Below are 20,623 nucleotides of genomic sequence, written 5' to 3'. Positions count from 1 at the left end.
AACTTCGAGTAATCACATATTCCTTAGGGAAGCAGACCATTGGTCACCATTTCGAAATTTCTTCCCTATGGAACTTGGATAGTCAATCCTACCATGGGAGTCGGTCTGCTCCCTCAATCGGCAAGTACAATTTAAATCCCCCACCAATACAATGTGGCCATTTGCCCTTCTAGCTCTCCATATGTTCACTACATTTTCCAGTAGTTTCAGGAAATTTAGTGGTTTCACTCCTGTGTGCCAGTAGATGTTATTAACACCCACATCTGATCTCTCGTGTTGTCAGTTGCAAGCTCAGTGGCCAATACCCCGTCTCTGTGGCAACCACCTTTACTGACATAATTTTATAAAAGGTGGTTAATCCAACTTTCGGTCTACCCAGCACCCCTCCACATGCTGCCTGGGAAAAAATAAATTAAACCACCATTGATGCTGGGCGCGACCATCAGCCAATGTTTTTGAAGTCAAACTAATTAATGCACTCTCAATATCACATTTAAATCTTTAAAGAGTGCACTGTGCCCTCTGGAGTTCCATGACAATAGACCAACATTCCCAATACCTACTAGAGAGGATGTTGTACCCCCCATGTTGCTCCTATCATTAGCTATTGCACGTAGGAGCCAAGAGCAATCTTCATTCAGATTGCATCCACTAAAAGCTTTCTTGGGGATGTATGCTTCATTTACATATTCCCCTCCCCACCCCCATTTGCATTATTGGCTATACTTTGGACATAAGCCCCTCCACCGGGGGTCACTGACTCTCCGGGTTTCTGTTTGTTCTATTTCAGCAATTACGAGACCCAGAGACCCAAAGCTCGTAATCGGGAGACCTCACGCAGGATTATGTCAGCTACCAGATTTGACCCCCCACATGCACAGTGACCACATTTGTTCTATGTGGGTGACAGAATTCCACTCTCTCAATGTCCCTGGTTTCTATCCCATAAAGATTTGGAATTTCAGAGAAAAGTAGCAAAATTGCTGCCCTATGCAACACGAAACAGGTATCTTCCTAAACAAACTCTCTATCTTGATATAACGTTTGCTATTCAAGACTTTCCTTCTTAAGTTACCTTCCAAGTGGACTGCCTGCCAGTTCCCTATAACCGAACTTAGTCCCCTCAACTTCACTCCCCTAGTATCACTTTTATCCGACAATTGCATGTTTCTAGATGACACACAATTTAGCTTCTTGCTTTCTGTTAATTCTATTGAGCGCGGTGAGGAAGCTGTACTGGACAATCACATCCAGGAATATTCACGTCAATGCATTAAAATCACCACAAGTGTGAGAAAACCAATAGAATTAACAGAAAGCAACAAAGCTAAAAGAACAATAGAAAGTGGCACAATAGGATTCTCTCCTGAAGAACATCGAAATCTTTCCATTAGGAAACACGTGTTGCGAGAAGAGACAAATTATATAAAGTCACACAAAAAAAAAACACTAAAATAAGGAAAAGATTGAATGAAAGTGAAAACTATCAAGAAGATAGAATTGATTTGTTGAAGGTACAATTGTAAAAGCTTTGGAGTATTGATAAAAAGTGTGGAAAACAACCAATGAAATACAATTGGTTTGTGGTAGGCACATTCAAAGAAGTCGCAAAGTATTGATGGAAAAAAATAAACAAAATAAAGAAATCTGTGAAATTGATAAATGCATCAGTGTAAATAATTTCTAAGGAAAAACAAATACACAAAGTTGGTGCACTGCAACAGGGCTCAGACTAGAGAAAAAAAAGATAGCGTATTATTGTAACGGTCACCAACTGTGCCCAAGCATGCTCACAACGGAATTACTAACAAATAGGGCTCGCCCAGGAACAACACCTTAATTTGACCGCAATTATTCAAATTCCACCAATGGGAGCAGAGCAGCCTAGACTGCTGGGCCACGTCCTCTGCACGGAAAGGCAAGCAACCTCAGTCTCGTTTCAGCTTAGAGCCCCAAGCTACACCTCACTGGTGACACCCAATGAGGTTGAAAGATGTGATCAAAGAAGGGCGTGGAAGACACACATGAAAGGGCAACCTTTCAACAAAATTGCTTTAAAAGAGGGAGGCCCCAATCTAGGGAAAGGATGGCCACCACACCTTAATGGGCAGACAGGTTAGTGTTAAGAATCCTTTTGTGCCACTTTCTATTGTTCAGGATAGCTTAGTGGCCCTGGAAAAAAAAAAATAAAGGCCTCCACAGATGAGGCATTTTAACCAATACATGGTTTATATTTTTAGACAGACATGCATGCTCTCTTTCCATTTCTGGCACAAGGTTCACGTCACACTTCGACAGATCCAAAGTGGGGTTGAGGGGCGACACGGTCTGGTGTGGGGCTACTGTATTCCAACTCTCTAAGTGTGGGTCACTTATTTTAACGTTCAACTGGTTCCCCCCACAGCCCACCATTATGCCCTTCGATCAAAATGGTCCAAAGTAAAAAAAAAAGTCCTTTGTTTTGGAGTCCCTACAGGAGAATTGCCACCAAGTCAGGAATGCCTCTCACCCACACCACCAGAAGCAGCAGCAGCAGCATCGTCCCCATCATTCACTTTGACACTTCTCGCCACCAAGATGCCCTTTTCTAGGGTACAGAAGGTAAATACTGAAATAAACATAACGGAGGTCTGCTGTTTAAAAGAGGAAGCTAGGTTTGTTTCAGTTGTGTGTGCAATTTGGGACGAATATGTGCATTTTGGAGAGCAACACCCAAGAGTAAAGACAATCTGTCTCGAGAAGGGGTACAACCATACCAAGTGAGACCAGAAATTGACCATAGTTCAGGGTGCAACATTTGCACGCGCCGCTAGCCATTGCCTAGTGAGTTCTGCCTCTTGGCGAGTAAGACATATGCTGCCGTCAGTATGCGTAGAATGGAATTGGCAAGTTTATGGCTGGCTAGTAGCTTGCAACTAGTTGGCCAATGCTCTAAAAACTTCTTCACCGACATCCACTACGTTCATTCTCATGAAGAGATTGCGGGCACTGCGCTGCCAGCACGTCTGGATGCAAGATACAGCAAGACTGGGAGATTACATTGGAAGACTAAAGGGTGCACCAGAATTAGTGAGAGCGGTAGATGGATTTGAATTGGGTCGGGTAAACAAAACAAAGGCACCGGAGATTGGATAGTAAATTAAATCTGAATAGGCCCAGAATTGTAAATTATTTAGCAATATCTTGCTTTACCTTCCACAACTTAGTTTTTGTATGAAGGAATAGTCTAAATTTGACATCGAAAAACATTCAAAACATTTTTGTGCTGTAAGAGGCCAAACCGTTCCTTGCATAGTAGGGCATTTGCTTAACCCGTTTAGCGCTGGCAGAGTCATTCTTCAATGCGGGATGAATGAATAAATAAGTTAAGGACGTGAACTGCACTGTCCTTACAGTTTCACAGAAAAAGCCAAGGATGTGCACGTTCATGACCCGAGCACGTAAGGGCTTAACAAATGCAAGTTTGCAAGCGGCAGATACCAAAGGCGTGCCTCGATTGGATGGATGCGTTCAGCCCAAAGGAAGGCAACAGAAATGACCTGTGCAGCAACGGGAACGATTGTGCAATCAACTGGACACCCGGAAATGTAGTTTCACACGAAAGGAAAAAAAAAAGGTGTACACAACAATCAACAAATAAAGAATTGTTTAAGCAGTATGTGGCAGGGCTCAAGTTGAGGGTGGACGATTCCCTCCTTCACCCCCCACTTTTTTTCAGAGGGCACTTCGTTATGCTAATTTCTAACAATTGAATGTGGCATCACTAATGACCCTCCCCAGTCCCGCCCACCCCCCCTCCACCACACTAGCTTTTTTTTTCTTTTGGTATTCATTCAGCCATTTGTAATGCCTGCTAGGACTCCACTAGAGAAAAGGTTTGATCTTTCAACATGTACAGATTTCAGAAGCTAAAATTATTTAAACAACTGGAATATTCTACGCCCTGGATAATAAATCTGTTGATACTATTTCAGTGGGTGATCATAATCACCAAGGGGGGAGGGGGGGATCTAGGCAGTGTATCCAATCGGGAACCCAATACAAGAAGAAAATGCATTCGTGCCGTCTATGCAACAAACTTGCTTTCCAGAAGTTTTGAGAGCGATATACAACTATCCTGCCATTAAATTTTAAAATATTTGCAGAACGCGATGGAACACGGACGACCGGTATTGAGCATTCCATCTGCTAAAGGAACAGAATTTGCAAATTGCACGTCAGACGTGAAGTTCACGTGTAGACAAGTGTGTGCAAGTCATCCAATTTCCATGGTTAAGATTGCCATGGGCAAATCCAACTGGGTCTCTTGCCGACACCTAGTAAGGTGAGAGACGATGTCCACGTTTTTCAGGTTCTTGGAGGTTCCTGCAGAAATGGAACGTATTTCAACTTCGGCACCACCACGGACCCGTATAGAAACGTGAGGCTGCCCCTCGCCAAACACGAGTAAACGGTCTGTGTCAAAGTAAACGAGAGATGAATTTCACACTACAACTAAAATAAACAAACAAAGCCAGTTTAAATTGGCAAAGCCGCTGTCCCTGTGCACGCAGCTTACACTCGTCAGCATTCATCAAATTGCATGGTCTATCCAGACAGGGTATGAAGATAGCACACAACAGTGTGAGCCCAGGTACAGTCCAGCTCCAGTAGTCCCACCTTGAACCGTGCCACCCCAGCCCTCTGGAATCCGCTCTGCACCCAGGTTCCATCATTAGAAGCCCATAGCCTAGGTTACATCAGGCATGAGCACGACACGTGAGTGTGAAGGGGGAACAGATTCAAAGCTGAGAGATAAACTAGCTTCCCCTCCTCCATTGGAAGCAGAACAAGGTTACCTCCTTAATGGGCCTCTGCCTTTGTTGTGACTGGGTCAGAAACACCTCGTCGATGTTTTACAGCCCCCAAAACCTTACCTCCCCCTGCTTAAAAAAAGAATTAAAAAAGCCACGCTTCTACACACCAACGTTATCAAACACACTTCCCTCACTTCCAATATTGGAGGCGGTCAGAGCTAACCTTCATAATCGCTTGCTCCCTCAACCACGCTGGATGGCAGGCCACAAACTTTGAACAACCCAGCCACGGGAGACATACCTTGATATCAGCTTAGGCGGTATCTCAGTGGGACATAACCCTGTACATGGCAATCTCCTCTCAACTTCCTTTGCTCAATCACCACCAACCGTGGCCCTCACAGCATCCATTACGGTTACATTGAAATGCTTAACCAGACGACTAGTCTCTGGTTGATGGAGAGGTTTTGTGAGGCCCTACAGCAAATCACGCTAAACAATTCTTCATCTCCTGCAAAGTCGATCGTACCCATTGTCCTTCAAATTTTTGCTAGAAAACCCTTCCCTTTTCTCTGAACCCCCACCAGTATCTAGAAAAATACCTCAGACTTGGTGCCAGCCTCATGCACCACCTTTGCCGCCACTCAGTTGGAGTGAAGATGCACCATCACTAAGACATACCTCCTCCTACACTTAACATCCAAGGTGACCGATTCCCACAGCATCTCCCAAAACTATAGCTCTCAAGGACTGTACAAGATTCCTCAATATCTTGTCACGCTCCCGATACATTTGGCAGCCCCGGACTAACTCCTTTATTCCAAGTTAATACTGGGTGACCGGAAATCCTCACACACTCTCCTTTTGGTCTTCATCATACCGAGAGGACCTTCGTGACATCCCCAGGATTCTCTGCCTAACAGAAGAAGGAGTAACTTATTTCCTTTGGACACCAGGGCAGAATCCTTCCTATACGGCCTCAGATAGATTTGGCATCCACTTGTGCATTCCATCCCTCAATAATCAGTCTGAAGACCTCCCTCAAGGGCTGATCACATGGAAGGCCCTCCCTCCACTCATCCCCACTAACAACACTCTGTACTTGAGAACCGATGCACAGCAAGGCCTCACTGTTAAACCATATGTAAGCTGCAGCCTGCGCACAGCAGTTGGGAAACACATTCACAAACAAAATGTGCAATGTTTTGCAGCCACCTACAAATCAGTGACAGCACTTTAGATGAGCATTTAAAGTGCCTGAAAATAACCAGCAATGCTTGTTTAAGCGGGAAACTGCTTAACTTGAGGAGAAAGATAACAGAAGTTCAATAAAGGGATTTGCATTTTGTTTCTGCTGTGTGTTCATTTTCTTCTACAGAAATAAAGGTCAGGATTAGAAAAACCTTCAGATGTTGACAATATGGACTGTTAACAGGGGTTCAATAAGCCAATGCAATCTGAACTGTGATGTTTTATGAAAATATTCACAAAGTTGCTATTGTGATTGAAACCAACTTTTAATGGGCCCAGCACTGAAGTCTGACATGGCAATCCTTTCAACGGCAATCCTTTCAACTCATTAAGACATTCGCCAGCAAACAGGATGGGATGACAGATAAATTCCTGTACAATGCTAATAAACTCTTTGAAACTGATCACTGCAGAGAAGGATCCTTATTGAAGCATGCAAAGCAAACCAGACCACGCCATAAAGGTTAAGTGTTGAATTGTATTACTTGTCCCGTGTGTCAGTTAGGGCCGGACATTGTTTTTGAAGTATTTAAAAAGTCAGATGAATCTATGGTCCTCTTAAGTTTAATCTATTACACCATCTCATAGGTCTTCCAGAAGGGAAGACATGAACACTTGAAAGGACTACGAGTCTGGAAACTTCTCAAGATGAAACAGGACTAACACCCAAATCCACAGATATTCAGATTACAAAGGCTCTTTCATCAGTCCATAAAAACGACTTGGGCCAGACTGGAGTCAACAAGAGCAGATTTCCAGCCCTGACTCAATAGAAAATTACCATGTTCCTAGCGTTGAATCTAGGAGGAAGAACAGTGCTATATTTGTGTGTCTAAGAAAATGTCCTTTTAATGTACACTGAATTGTTTACATCACCTGTATCTCTGGAAACAATCCTCTTCGAGAACTAATTTGTGTGTTGAACGATTCAGCTGTAAATCCTCTATTCCATGGACCAACATTTCTTTTAATGTAGTTTCAATATGCATATTAGCATGGTGTCGTAAAGAAAGGGCACACTCTAGTGCATCATATGTCCTCGTGTTCGCAGTAACGAGCCTGTTATGTTGCAATGAAACTTCATCTGGATAGAAATGTAGATGCAAGTTAAAGAAAAAAAAAGTAAATTTCTGAAATTATTCATGATATAATGATACAGCTTGCAACAATTGATTCATACCAGGGAGCGGAATCTGGTGAGCCATTTCTTGAAGTGGCCAAGTAGTTGGAATGTAATATTTAATGCAAGAAATCCCTAAGATGACTTTAAATGGGAGGGAAACTGGGTGTAGAACATACTCCCATCAGACGGTCTCCTTCATTAATATGCACAATTACTGCAGAGGGATCGTCTACTTTGATGTCACTTTTGGAACATTATCCAATCATATTCATTGACCAATTAGAAACCTGTGCACCACTCAAAACATTGGGGGTGTCTGTTCTATAAAAGGTCAAACACAGGAGACACTTGGGATCATTCACAGACTCTTACTGACGGGACTCGCTCACTCACTGACGGAAAGAAGTACTGAGAACAACATAAAGGAGAAGGAATAGATTGGTTCTCCTTTCGTACCCTTAAATGGATTATTGGTAGAGACTGAAAGAGGCCTAACAGCAGTTAAAAGTCCCAGGCCTTCTTCTGTGGAAGAGAAAGCTGACAGGCCGTGGAGTTAAACTGATCCCATCTTACTGGCTGATGCCCACCAGTTCTTAGAGGGGGAGAATTCAACCAGACCAAAAGAGGGTGCTCACTTGTGATTCAGCAAAAACAAACCCTGGATGAGCATTTTCTAAAAAGGGAAGTAATCTTGTGGGGAGTCATCCTATAAAAAGGGAATTAGAATACATCCTGGTCCCTATAAATGTTAGTACTGAGGGGTGATAATAGAAAAAATAATTGTGCATCCCGAGAGGTTAGGGTACATTTCAGAAGTGTATGTGCTTCTGGAAAAATATATCCTTTAAGATCAGGTACCATGCTGTGTATACAGTCAGATCCACCAGAACACTTTTTCCTTGGGCGATGACGTCAAGCGTAGAAGACCTATTAACAGGAGCTCAAAAAAGGCAGCTTACTGTGTGCATACCTAGAAAAAAGTAATTCCTAGGTACATCATCAAGCAGAATATTGATATTAATGTGGGGTTGCTCAAGATCAAAAGGGAGAGGGTGATTATTTGCTGTCCATTTCTTTCCGCGGTTCAAGGTGCCGAATGAAAGGAATAAAGTGGTTCAAGGTGCCCAATGAAAGGAAGAAAGTTACATTTTACACAGTAACTGAATCAAAACATCACTGTAGGGAATTTTCCCAACATGTTGCTGAAGATACGTTTTTGTTTACAAGCCATTCACAAACCTCACGGCCCGATAGCTTGAATTGAAACTCTCGACCTGTCCATCGAGTAAAAAAAAAGGGGTGGTGGGGGATTTTGAATAAACGGGGGGGGTGGGGAGTAGTGAGAAGTGTATAGGCAGGGATATTTTAACTAATGCGTTGTTTTCACAAATGAAACCGAAAACTAAAGTGAGTAGTGCGTTGATCATTTTTTTACAATTTGCCTTTTTTTTTTTAAGAAACCATTTGTATCCGTTATCCGATTCAATTACTTCTATTTGGTTAGTAAATAGACCTTCTGTGACACCAATTGTGCATACCTGGTTTGGGGTGGGTGGAATTAGATATTGCCCAGTTAAAACATCCTACAGTCCCAACTGGAACAGGTCTCCCCCTGCCCCCCTCCCCATCCTCATCGTCTCTGCCTCTGGAGGTTTCTGTGATAAGTGATCCACTACCACATTCTCCTTCCCTGGGACGTGCATAACTTCAAAGTCATGACCCTGTAAAGTGGTGATCCATCTCATGATACTGCAAGACACCCCTTACAGGGTTCGAAATTGAAGGGTACTGGGAGCTAATTTAGCTCCTGCTTGAGGCCCAGAAGAGCCTGGCTAGCTTTACATCAACATCTACTAGGAGCTACTTTTGGTTCCCATGCCAATTGATGCTGAACAAACACGCTCATGTGAATTTTACTCTGTGCGTTTGGAGTACTCTATAAATAAACATTCGGACACATTGGACAATGTGATAGGATTATATTGAATGTAATTGTGAGATTTGCAGATCGCTATAGTTGCTCCTGGTCAATGGTTAATGCTGGATACCCAGAGGTTGCTTTTAGATCCTGTTGATCAAATCTTAATTTCAATCCCTGCCTTACAATCACTTGCAAAAATGTCCACCAGTGGCTTGTGGTCCATTCTAATGGTAAACTTGTGGCCAGACAGAAAGGTGCAGAACTTGTTCACTGTCTACAAACAACTCCGCTAAGAGTCTAAGAAGCGACGGTGGGTGTCTTTTCTGGCAGTAGCACCAGCCCCAACCCACAATTGCTATAATCTTCCCTCACTATGCATTGACATTCTGTAGCAGAAGGGGCAAAAGCAGGGGCATTGATAGTTGCATCGAATGTTCTTGAATGTTCTCAAATTTGGCATGGCAAACCTCCAACCACTCAAACTGCATTTTATTTGCCCCACAGAACTTTGGTATAGTCTGCAAAATGCACAACAAATTGGGGAGCACCAATATAAGAAAGGATAGGGCTTCTTCGTGATGGCCTATTTATATCCAAAAATCGCCTCACCAGGCACTCTTTGGGCACACCATCTCCACTCAACCAGTGACCCAAGTAAATATCGACCAACCTGAATCAGCACATCTCTTTACAAAGCAAGCCAGGCCTTGTTGAGAGTCTGATACACACTGTGACCTCTTATGCTCTTCTTGCACTAGGAGAAATGCCGTCAGGCCTAGTATGCTAGTTTTTCTGTTTAGATATATTCGGCTCTTTGAAGCACTCACTTGTGTATAAGCAATATATAAATAATTTCAATTTACAATTACAATACTCTCTGCACATACCAAAATATCCTGAAAGAACATTATTTTTGCTCCCCCAAAATGGCAGGCATTCTCTTTTGGAACACTGCAGCTGTAGACACCAGTCCAAATGTCATCCACTTAAACTGAACAGTCTCCTCCACAGTGCTAAAAAGGTAGTGAAATTCCACAACGACAAGCACAACTTAACCTGATGGCACGCAGACATCAGATCTAACATAGCAAGTACTTCAGCCCCGCCCACCGAGCAGACCCTCGCACCAATAGAGGGCAAGGGGGAAGCAGCCCACAATTTACAGCCGCAAGGTCCACACACACACACACACACATGGATACGAGCCATGGGCTTGCAGATCACAACATTGAGATGCCTCCACAGGCTCAATACCGTCTGGACTCTGCAGCTTGCTCAATTCATCAGAAAGTGTTTCTGCACACTTATCAAAACACTCCTCACTCGCACCACTACCAGCACGGCATCATCCAAGTTTTACTGAGTACTGGATCCCTTTCAAACACCCTAATGTGTCAGAAGATCTGGTCATGCCTTCACCCAATCTTGCTTTCTGGATTTACAGCAAGTGCTATAACAAGCCCCAGTGAATGTCAAGAATGCCCCAATTTCGCTCTGGTCATACCATGCTGCAGGCTTCCACCTTTCTGGACACGCACACTGTACATCAAATAATCCCAACCTTCGTAAGAGTGGCTTCAAAGCACCCGGAGATGTCAATTGAAGCACCACTACAGGCACTAACTACTATGTGTCGGTTTTCGCAAACTGAATCCCTGATGCAGAAAAACAGCATTTCAAGTGCCTCTGCCAATTCTTGTGCAGTCGGATCGAGAGCCGAGTAACGTGGAGTAACGTGGTAGCTGGATGACCATTAACTAGTATCTTGGCAGGCAGCTTTCCTTCCTGCATCTTTCTCTCTCCTATCTTAATTTCAGAGAAGGACCAACCATCCCCTTCAATATCCTTCATTCACAATCTTCATTCACTTTTGACCTTCCATCCGCCAGACTCTCTTCCTTCACCTGTCTCTTCTTAGTGCAACTCCCACAGCATTGAGCAAAACAACCCCTCTGTCCAAGCCCAGCATTCACTCTGGAGTAAGCCTGAGAATTGACTTGGTGGAAGGAACTGCCACAGCAAAAGTATCTCCTAGATTCCAGTCCAGTCGTGTGTTTTTTTGTTTTCTTCCCTCTCCAATTCCTTGTTTCTAAACTTGAAAGGGTGCTTCTTAGAAAAGTACTTAATATTAGTATTTAATACGTGCAGTAGATAAAGACACACACAGGTCCTAAAGATGTGATCAACCACAATTAAAGAACACTGGGAATATGCAATAACAAATCTGACAAAATGAATAAGAAATGTGTGTAGGAAGCAGCGGGTGTGGTGGGCCTGTGTTACCAATTGTGAAGTGTATAGGATTGGATTCCATTTTTTGTGACCAACATAGTGCGAATATGTGTATGGTTTATCCAGCTCGGGAAAGTCCAATTAAAATATCGGTTTTCATAGCGACATTCATTGCCAATCTTGGATAGAATTAATACAGAGAAGGTATCAGGGAACAACTCTTCGGATCTGTGCGCTGCAGGAAATTCATTGACGAAACATGGCGAGTGGCCTTCAGATGGCCAGTTCACTGCTTGAAATGTTGCACTCCGAAAATGTTGTCATCGCGGTGGTGGCGAGTTGCAGTTGGAGTTCAAATATTACAGCATGCCCGTACTTCTGCGCCCCTTTTTGTTGCAACCATATTATAATTAAACAATATGCCTAGAGAAAGGAGTCTCCACGTTTTCTTTAGTTATTAAGTTCTTCAGTTGCCTGGTTGTACATGCATACACCCAGTGATTTAGGTTCACCAAAAATATATCTGAATGCAATTAGACTCCAACAACCAATCCGACAGTAAGTACACGCGTGTTTTTCCCAGTCAATGTGTAAAATGTACTGCACAACCATTTGAATTTATCACAAAAAAAAAATATATATATATATATATCACTCCTTTAGAGGTGTGAATCAGAGCCGTGTAAAATGGCTGCGACTCTTGCAAAGGGGCAATTTCTGAGCCTTTCTCGCCTTTGCAGCAAACCAGATTCTTTTTGCATACTAGTTTCTGCCCATCTACCAGAAAATAAGTCTTCACCTGAGAACTATTCACTCGCTTGGCATGGTCAATCAGATTAGGGATAAGATACCATGATCTAGGGAAGCCCTGAAGAAAATGACTAAAGTAAACACAGAACCAAAACATATGATTGATGGGAAACTTACAATAAAAAGAATGTGCTTAGATCAGCCCACAGAAACAAATACAAGAGGAGGTTCTTAAAAGGGGACATGAAAGGACTAGGTACTGGAGACCCCTGGTCATAAATCAACGTATCCTAGGGTAGCATTGCTCCAGCCAGGACCTCTCTTCCCTAAATCACATATGGAATCAGACATCGGTACTTATCGTTGCCCATTTCACCAATCAGACCCATCTCCGTCTCCTGCTCTATGGCCATCTAGTGTGCGGCAAGGACCATGAACGAATAACGAACAAAAAATGCAAACATGGCAGCTTAACAAGACATACTGGAGGACCGGGCATGTTTGTGCCAAGTACACAATCATTTTTGTCTCCAACTATTAACAAATTGAAGGTTACGAGCACGAATGTAGCGAGTTAGTGCGTGGATTAGGAAGGCACTTGCATGAAGTTGGAAAGCACCCCATACCCAGAACCTAAATAACTGAGTGCAGTGTTGGGGAATTCCTGCTTTTATAAGTCAGTCATTCAGGTGCATGTTTGTCTACATTTCGGAAAGCACAACAGATTAAGGTTTAGGAAAGATTTTTTTTTTTAATAAGATCAACAGAAAAACAAAACAGTGCAACAGTATCAGAGGTGCCCATTATTCGAACATTTGTTAGATAGGAGGGAACTGGAAGACAACGAAGTAGTTCATTCCTACACAGGACTGGTTCCATTACTTTCAAGTTCACAATACCAGGGGTGACTTGATGCTTGTGACACGGCGTTATGATTGCAGAAAGATTATATTTTATCATGAATGCTTTATTTCCATCATTATTGCATTTCCACATATTATTTTGGAAAGAATATGCCAGAGTCCTTATGGTACAAAAAGGGTACTGGAAATGTCCACAGACCAACTGCCAGCCTTCGTTTCCCCATGACAGATGCCGATTGGGAACATAATTCCCCACCCATGCTGGACTCCATAAAACAAGACAGAAAAGCATACTACTAAACAAACCGTGATGCTATTGCAGTGGTCACTGCGGAGCGGCCCACCAACATGCAGCACTTGAGGTGCCTGAATATAACCACGATTGCACCCAATTGCTCAAAGAGTACATGTCCAGTACACTGTGCGAGAAGTGGTAGGCCAATGTAAGGCAAGGCCAACAGGTGCCAAAACAGCAGGATGGTTGAAGCCTATGGCCAGACCCGTGCAGGTACCGTTAGGGGTTGGGGGGGGGGGGGGGTCTGCGGGATAATCAAGCAAGTTCTCATCTGGCCGCAGCGATTGGATGCTGCCCATGGGCCTTCTCTGAAGCAAGAGGTCAAAGAAGTCCGCCTTGATCAATGATTGCATGGTGTCCTTCATGTGCTCCGAGGTAGGATCTATAAATGGTCACCTCAGTCACTAATCCACCCTAGTCACTGGTCCATGTCAGGTAGACACCATGGATCAAAGAGTAGTGCAGTCTTCGGCCAAGTGCGGGAGGAAAGGCCAATATTTTGCATTCAGATCAGCACTCCTAGATCTGGAGGTCTCACTATTAAGACTGACTTGGTGTGGGAGAGGCAGATGAGTAATTCCTGGAAACTGACTCCACCAAAAGGGGTGAAAAGATAAAAAGCTGATGAATTGAATAATTATGAGACAAAACAGGCTGATGGCGTGAAGGCCATCTCCTCCCCAAAGGGCAGATAGTAAATGAGAAGAACTGTGGTCCTGGGGTAAGAGAACCACCAAAGATGGATCGCAAAGGCGGAGAAACTACTGGCTTTGAGGCAAGAGGGCCCACTAGGTTAAGGGTTTGCTTCAGAGGTCTGTGAGCTATTCAATTAGTCTATCTGCTCTGGCTAACCTCAGGCATCATAGGCCGTCAACCATCTAGGTTTTAAGATGACAAAGGCGTTGATCATTTGTAGTCTATATAGCAATGAAGGATTTCCCATTCGGCTCTCCCAGCACCCATTACTTACCCAGCTAGGTTTGTTTATTACAAAGCTAATATAGCTTTTAAACCATGAAAAGGCACTCAATATAAGAGAAGAATTAAGAAGTCAGAGTGACACAGACACATTTTCAGATGTTTCTTGAAGACGACCTCAGGCCTTTGTTCGCGCTATACAAATATTTAAATTAAAAGAGTGTCGGGCAGGAGGGGAGAGCATGCCAGGGTTTAGGAGCAAGTAGTTGAAATGAACATAAATCGGAAGGTTCACACTAAGGTGGTGGAACAAATAGAAGAAATTGTGAAGCAGAGCGACGATCTCGACATGGAGATCAAAGAACAGAGGCTATGGGGGTCTCAGTGTAGAAATAACCTTATAAACAAGACATAAAAAAATGAAATCCACACAGTTGTTCCAATGGAAGCCAGTGACAAATAAGGAGATATTGCAGACCGAAGGAAGAAAAAAAAAAAAAAAAATACTAATAAATCAAAAAGACAAATGGAGTGCAATGAAAAAGTGGATAATTAGGGAGGACAACATGTAAATAACAGCAATAGAGAACTATTATTTGCAAGAGTATTCTAGTAGTAGCAAAAGTCCAAAAGTGACAAATGTTCCAATTGGGGCTGAAGAAACAAAGAAAAGGGGGTCCAAAGCCCCTGGAGCTGAAGAGAAAAAAAAACAGATAGAGAGGGAAGGAGAGAGGGAAGGAAAAAGGGAGGCAGAGAACACGATTGCAGTGTTTTTGTGACGACAAAATCAGGTGGCCAACTATGAACTAGCGACAGAAATGCAGAAAGACATTTACTGATGGAAAGTCACTGAATGAAGAGCAGGCAATAAAGATGTGTGCGTTGTCGGCATATAGATGCCCCTGAAACCCACGGTTAAGAAGCAAGGTAGCCAAAGGAGACTTAAAGGGAAATTAAAAGGGCAGCAAAAAAAAATAAAAAAAAATAAAAGAGCCTTGATGGACTCCAAAAGGAAGGGAATGAGAGAGATTGACCCTTTCCAAGAAACGAAAAAGGAACCATTAGAAGTAAAAAAAAGAAATCATTGAAGAACAGTGTCATAATACTTTAAAGAGGAAAGTGTAGAAAGAAGAGTAGGAAGGTCCACAGTATCAAAAGCAACGCTAAGATCAAGCGATACAAGGACAGAGGACTGCTTAAAATGGCTGGCCTGAAGAATAGAGTTTAGGACAGCAAGAAGAGCAGTTTCCATGCAGAAGCCATGAAGGAAACCAGACTGATGAGAAGGGATTAGGCGCAATAAATTAGGATAAGAGCTCAGTTGAGAATGTACAAATAAATAAATAAATGTATGAAGGAGGGAACTAGGAAAACTAGGAAGGTTCAGTAGGATCCAGGGAAGGTTTTTGAGGAGAGGATAATAGTGGCCGCTTTAAATGCCGACAGACAATGGCCAGAGGAAAAGGGATTTAAAAAAAGGAGTAGACAAAACAGAAACTAAGGCAGGAAGAATAGGTTGGATAAGTGGGGCGGGTAGGGGATCAGAGGGAGCAGTCGGATGAGAGAAGCGAGAGTAAGATCATCAGTGTCGGAGATGCGATTAAAAGCAAAAGGGAGGATGATAAGTAGCTGGAGCGAGAAGGTAGCGGAAGCATCAATAGTAGAAGCCCGCAGAGTTAAACAGAAGGATAGGGGGAGGGATGGAGGAACTGAAAAGTTTAATCAATCAAGGAAGAGTGAAGAATTTTGGGAGACGCACTCTGAGACTGAAGATAATTGGCTTTAGCTTGTCTAAACCTAAGAGAGAAAGATTGAAGACGAGCAGAGGATAGTGGCTAGGCAGTGGTGGTAGCAGATTTTAGCCATTTCCCTTCACTCTGCAAAGCTGAGTTCCCAGATGTTTAAGAGAATCAGAACGCCAGGGATCAGGAGATTTGCCCCTGGGTAGAAATGCACATGATGGGCAGAGGGAGTCTGAAAGGTGATGAAATAGCAGAATGAAGTCTAGGGACAGTTGCATCCAGATCAACAGTAATCAGCAAAATCTGTTAATTAGGGAAAAAAAAGAAGAAAAAAAAAAGATGCAATTGGAGCTGAGCGATCAAGATTCCTTGCATACCAACATAAAAAAGGGAGGGGACCAATAACGGGGGCTAGGTTAAAGGAAAGAGCATAAAGAAGTTGTCAGTGGAGGGAGAACATGTGGCTTAACAGGATCAAGGACAGAACAGTCGACAGAAGTAAAGACTAAATCTAAGACCCCCGCCTTTCAATGTGAGTAGCAGATTAAAGGGAGTAACTTAAGGTTTTGAAGAACGAGTAGAAAAGATCACTGGCAAAAGGAAAGACGAGTATTAAAATGTCCAAGAATAATAAGGGAGGAGAATAGAATCAGGATAAAAGGGAGACAAAGTTGTTATAGAAAGACCCGAGAGAACCTGGGGGACAATAGAGAGTAATAAGCAAAGGCAGAAAAAGAAAGGGGCATGAAATTCAAAACAGGGAAGGAAAGAACCATGAGGGGAGTACACCTCGACTGCAACCAGTGGGCCAGCCTTATAGATCTTAAGGATGTGCGAGTGAGCAATTAGACCTTTGCTTCAAATCTCTACCATTTGAGTAGACCAATGTTCCAATCTAGGAAGAAGAGCCCTATTTAAGCCCACATCCCGCTTGCTCCTTCACAGAGCACCTGAAGTTATGACCACAGAACCTGCTGCCAAAAAAATAAACAACACTCACTGTGCCCAGCACAGAGGTGGGGGTGGAACGACACACCTTACTCATCTTTTGCAGACATGATGCACACCACCTTATCTTCTGCGGCTGCAATTGACATCACACCCTGTTCATAATGTAGCGACTCCACAACGGTGCACACACCTTGGTCATTAAAAGGGCATCTGCGATTGGACACATGACCTAATCATCATCATTTAAGGTGAAAACTGTACAGAGTGCAGGCCCAGTTCATCATCATTCAGGAACACCCGATGTGTGTACACTCCGAATGATGATCTTCCTCGCGTGGGGAAACTGTACACACACTCCTCATTTGCAGAGCACTGTATGTGTACGTTGTGTAGTAGAGTGGACTACAACATACATTGTAAAACTGGATCTACCAGTACAGGAAGATCATTTAGGGGAAGCAGGGGCCACAGCAGTAAGGGAAGCATTCCCAAAGAACAAACCTTACCACGCTGAACACAACTTGGCCAGAGCCAACACTTAGGACACACCAGCTGGTAATGGGGTCTGGTCTAGATGGGACAATACTGACTAAGCCACAGTGCGGGTCCAGTGGTAGACCACTTATGAGGCACAAACGGTCTGGCACGATCCGCTCTGACCTTTCCGGGGTTTCTAAGGAAAATACAAGGAGAGGCCTACTTTCCAGGTGAGCAACAGTCCTCTTTCAGTCCATGACAAATTACCAAGCAACCAAGTACATACATGGCCCAGCACCAGCCTTCAATGAGTTGTACAATGCAAGCGGCCTTGCTCAGCGTGTATACAATTCAGAACCCCAAGTTCTCAAATGTACCTTCCACGAAAAGGGGGCGGGGGGGGGGACAAGCTGTGCATCCGACATCAAATTAATGAACTAACGAATCTGGACCCCTCTGACGTCGGGCAGGAATTGAAGGGGCTGTGATTGGGTGGGTCCACAACTCCCCTTATATGTATCTAGTAAACTAGGACTCCGGTGTGTGGGGGAGGGGGATCCAGGGCCACAACGTGCAGGATGTTTACACACCACGCTTCCCCGTGTATGTCCATAACCACCGCTTCTGCCCTTGACTCGGTTCGGAGGTTGGAAACTCCCGGTTGAGGTCTACAGACTACAGGGGATGGGGGGGGAGGGGGGCGAGATTTTTTCCCCCACAATGGTTGTTGCCAACCCTGTATAAGCAAGGAGCGCTTCTGGTGCATGGTGGGGGAGGGGTAACACCTGTCACAAGCGACATCTGGAATACAATAAGGGACATAGCGTTCCCTCGCTGAAGCAGGCAGTGCCTTCCTCAGCACTACTGCCGAAACACGGTGGAGGGCAAGCTATCAATCGCCACCACAATCGAGGCTGTTTGGGGCCGTTATTCCGCAGTGCCCGTCTACCTCTGCAGGAGGTGGGCTGGGGAAAATCTGCTTCAACCATATAGAAGATCGCCTCCACACAACACCACAAACACGGAAGGGCGAGAGGAGAGGGTGGGTCAGGTGCAGAGCAGGAAAGAAGGAGAAACATGTCAATACCAGCACCGGTTTGGGCGGCAGTCAGCACGCCAGCAGAAACTGACACACGCACGCAGGCTTCATACTCACCCCATCCGCGTTGCGTTCATTGCCCGACGCGACGGTCGACCTGGACGACATCCCGGGGGCCAGGGCAGTGGTTCAGGGTGTGGGTTCCCCGGGGGCGGCAAGGCACAAGCACAGATGCAGCAGCGGCATCGAGGGCCCCCTCGCCAGCGGGGTCAGCAGTCGCTGGCGGTACAGACCCTGTCGGAGGCGGGGGGCGCAAGGCCGAGATGGGGGCGCCTCGTCGCTCCCCCGAGACCAAGGTGTTCCATTGGTAGCTTGTGTCAGAGTTGGCCGGCGGCTATCCTCTGCGGTCCATTATCCACCGATCCCAAAATATCCGACCAAGTATGTGGGTGTATTTATGTCCAAGCGGACGACGCAGCCTCCCTGTGAGGGTTGATCGAAATTACTTGCTGCATAAAAGGTGTGGGGGTTTAAACCGATCAACAAACAGCACAGTGGCACCATAGGAGGCACCTGGGCCGATCCCACTCACAGGCTGCTAGCGATATCCCTACTTGGGGGCGTTCTTCCGTTCATTCGGGGTTACCAGCTGTACCCCCCATGTTCCCCTGCCATTCGTGAACCCCACAATCCCCCATGCGAAAGGCGTCTACTCTCCGGGTCAGTGTGTACACATTGCAGGCACTGTGAAAACCCCAAACAGATTCTTGTCCACAAAAATCCAGGGAGCCGGGCCCTTTAAATCCACAGGTGCACCCTAAAATATGGACACAGGCACCGCGAAGAACCGACAGCTGTGGTGGCTGCTGAAAGCTGTGGGCAGCGCTCAGGCGGTCCTTGATGTCGCTCTTCCCGGCTGCCACATCTGTGCACCCACTCTGCAGGGTGCCCTGTTCCAGGTATCCGCGAAGACAGCGCTTGGTGGCCAGGGGCGGCCTCTGTTAGGATGTCCGATGGGTGACGCTCTCCTCCTTCCGCATCGCCTTCAAGGTTGGAGGGGGCAGATGGTATTTCCCAAAAATCCAGCAGTGCGCCGCCTCCTGTTTTCTCCGGTCCTCCTCCCAATGACCAGAAGACGAAAAATGTACACAAATGAAAGGCCGAGAGCGCAGCAGAGGAGTTGCCCGTCTCCTAGGGGCGGCACAGCAGGGGCTCCGGGAGAGGGGCAAAGGGGGTGGTGCAGCAGGCCTGTTCCTAGGGGGGAGGGGACTGGGTGCAGCAGAAGAGCACCCAGGCTCTCACAGCAGAGGGAGGGGGCGCAGCAGAGGACAGCAGCCCCGTTCTACGAAGAGGGAAAGAGAAAAGGGGAAGGAAGCACAGACGTCAGCCCTGGGGATCTGGGCGGGGATCTGGGCGGGGCTGATGCACAGCCCTTCCCCCAGCCTCTTAAAGGGGCAGGCGCGCTAAGCCTGATCAGAGAAAGGCGGGGTTGGGAAGCTGACAGGGGCACACGGCACTACCAATGAGCATGGGCGATCGACTAAGGAGACCAGCCCAGACAATGCGCACAGGGGACTGTCAAAAGAAAGGACCAGGCAATAGGCAGAAAATAGCCAGCCTGTGGGAGCACAGGAGACAGGCTAATGGGAACAGGAGGCTTACCAATGGTAAATGCAGCCTTTGGGCACAGAGGACAGGGTGTAGGAACACTGCCTGAGCCCATTAGCACAAGCGACCGACTAATGGGAGCACATTCTAGAGGCTGATCAATGGGAGCAACAGCATAGGAGCACAGACAATCAACACATGCCTCTGGCCAATAAGGGTCTATCCTATGAGCTCAGGAGACCCAATGGGAGAAAAGCGTATGAATACAGGCAGAGGCGTTGCTAGGGGCGGGGCTAAGGGGCTATAGCCCCATGTCTTTTGATTGTAGCCCCGAATAGAAGCTCAGGTGCTACAACCAAAATGCTAACTAGCCCGAGTCCCGCCAGTCCCGACATTACAATACAGGAGACCACCCACTAAGAACAAATCTGGTGGTCATAGGAAAATGGAATGGAATGGCCAGTAGGAGGTCACCCCATGAGCACGGGAGGCCTGGTAACGGGGAATAATACATGAACACACAAGACCAGCTAATGGGATCACATGGGAAAGAAACACTTGTTTATAGGCACGTTATAAAGGCCTTATCATAGCATATCATGGGCTATTTACAAAATAGACCTTGTAATGGGAGCATAACCTATGAGCAATGGAGAC

At 45.2% G+C, this 20,623-nt stretch overlaps 1 protein-coding gene across 2 annotated transcripts in view; it reads right to left on the bottom strand.

Annotated features, from left to right (window-relative positions):
- The window catches only part of MARK4 (microtubule affinity regulating kinase 4), a 612,664-nt gene extending 592,919 nt beyond the window's left edge, over positions 1-19,745 (bottom strand). For both annotated transcript variants that reach the window (XM_069644669.1, XM_069644670.1), the window contains exon 1: positions 18,476-19,745. In XM_069644669.1, the coding sequence (XP_069500770.1) occupies positions 18,476-18,526 (51 nt within the window). In that variant the 5' untranslated portion in view covers positions 18,527-19,745. The remainder of the gene's footprint in view (positions 1-18,475) is intronic.
- Positions 19,746-20,623: the final 878 nt, after the last annotated feature.

This window comes from Ambystoma mexicanum, chromosome 2p, assembly GCF_040938575.1.
Source record: "Ambystoma mexicanum isolate Mex_15411 chromosome 2p, UKY_AmexF1_1, whole genome shotgun sequence".
NCBI lineage: Eukaryota > Metazoa > Chordata > Amphibia > Caudata > Ambystomatidae > Ambystoma > Ambystoma mexicanum.
Note: the sequence above shows the minus strand (reverse complement) of the source record. Positions and strands in the feature narration are given on the sequence as shown.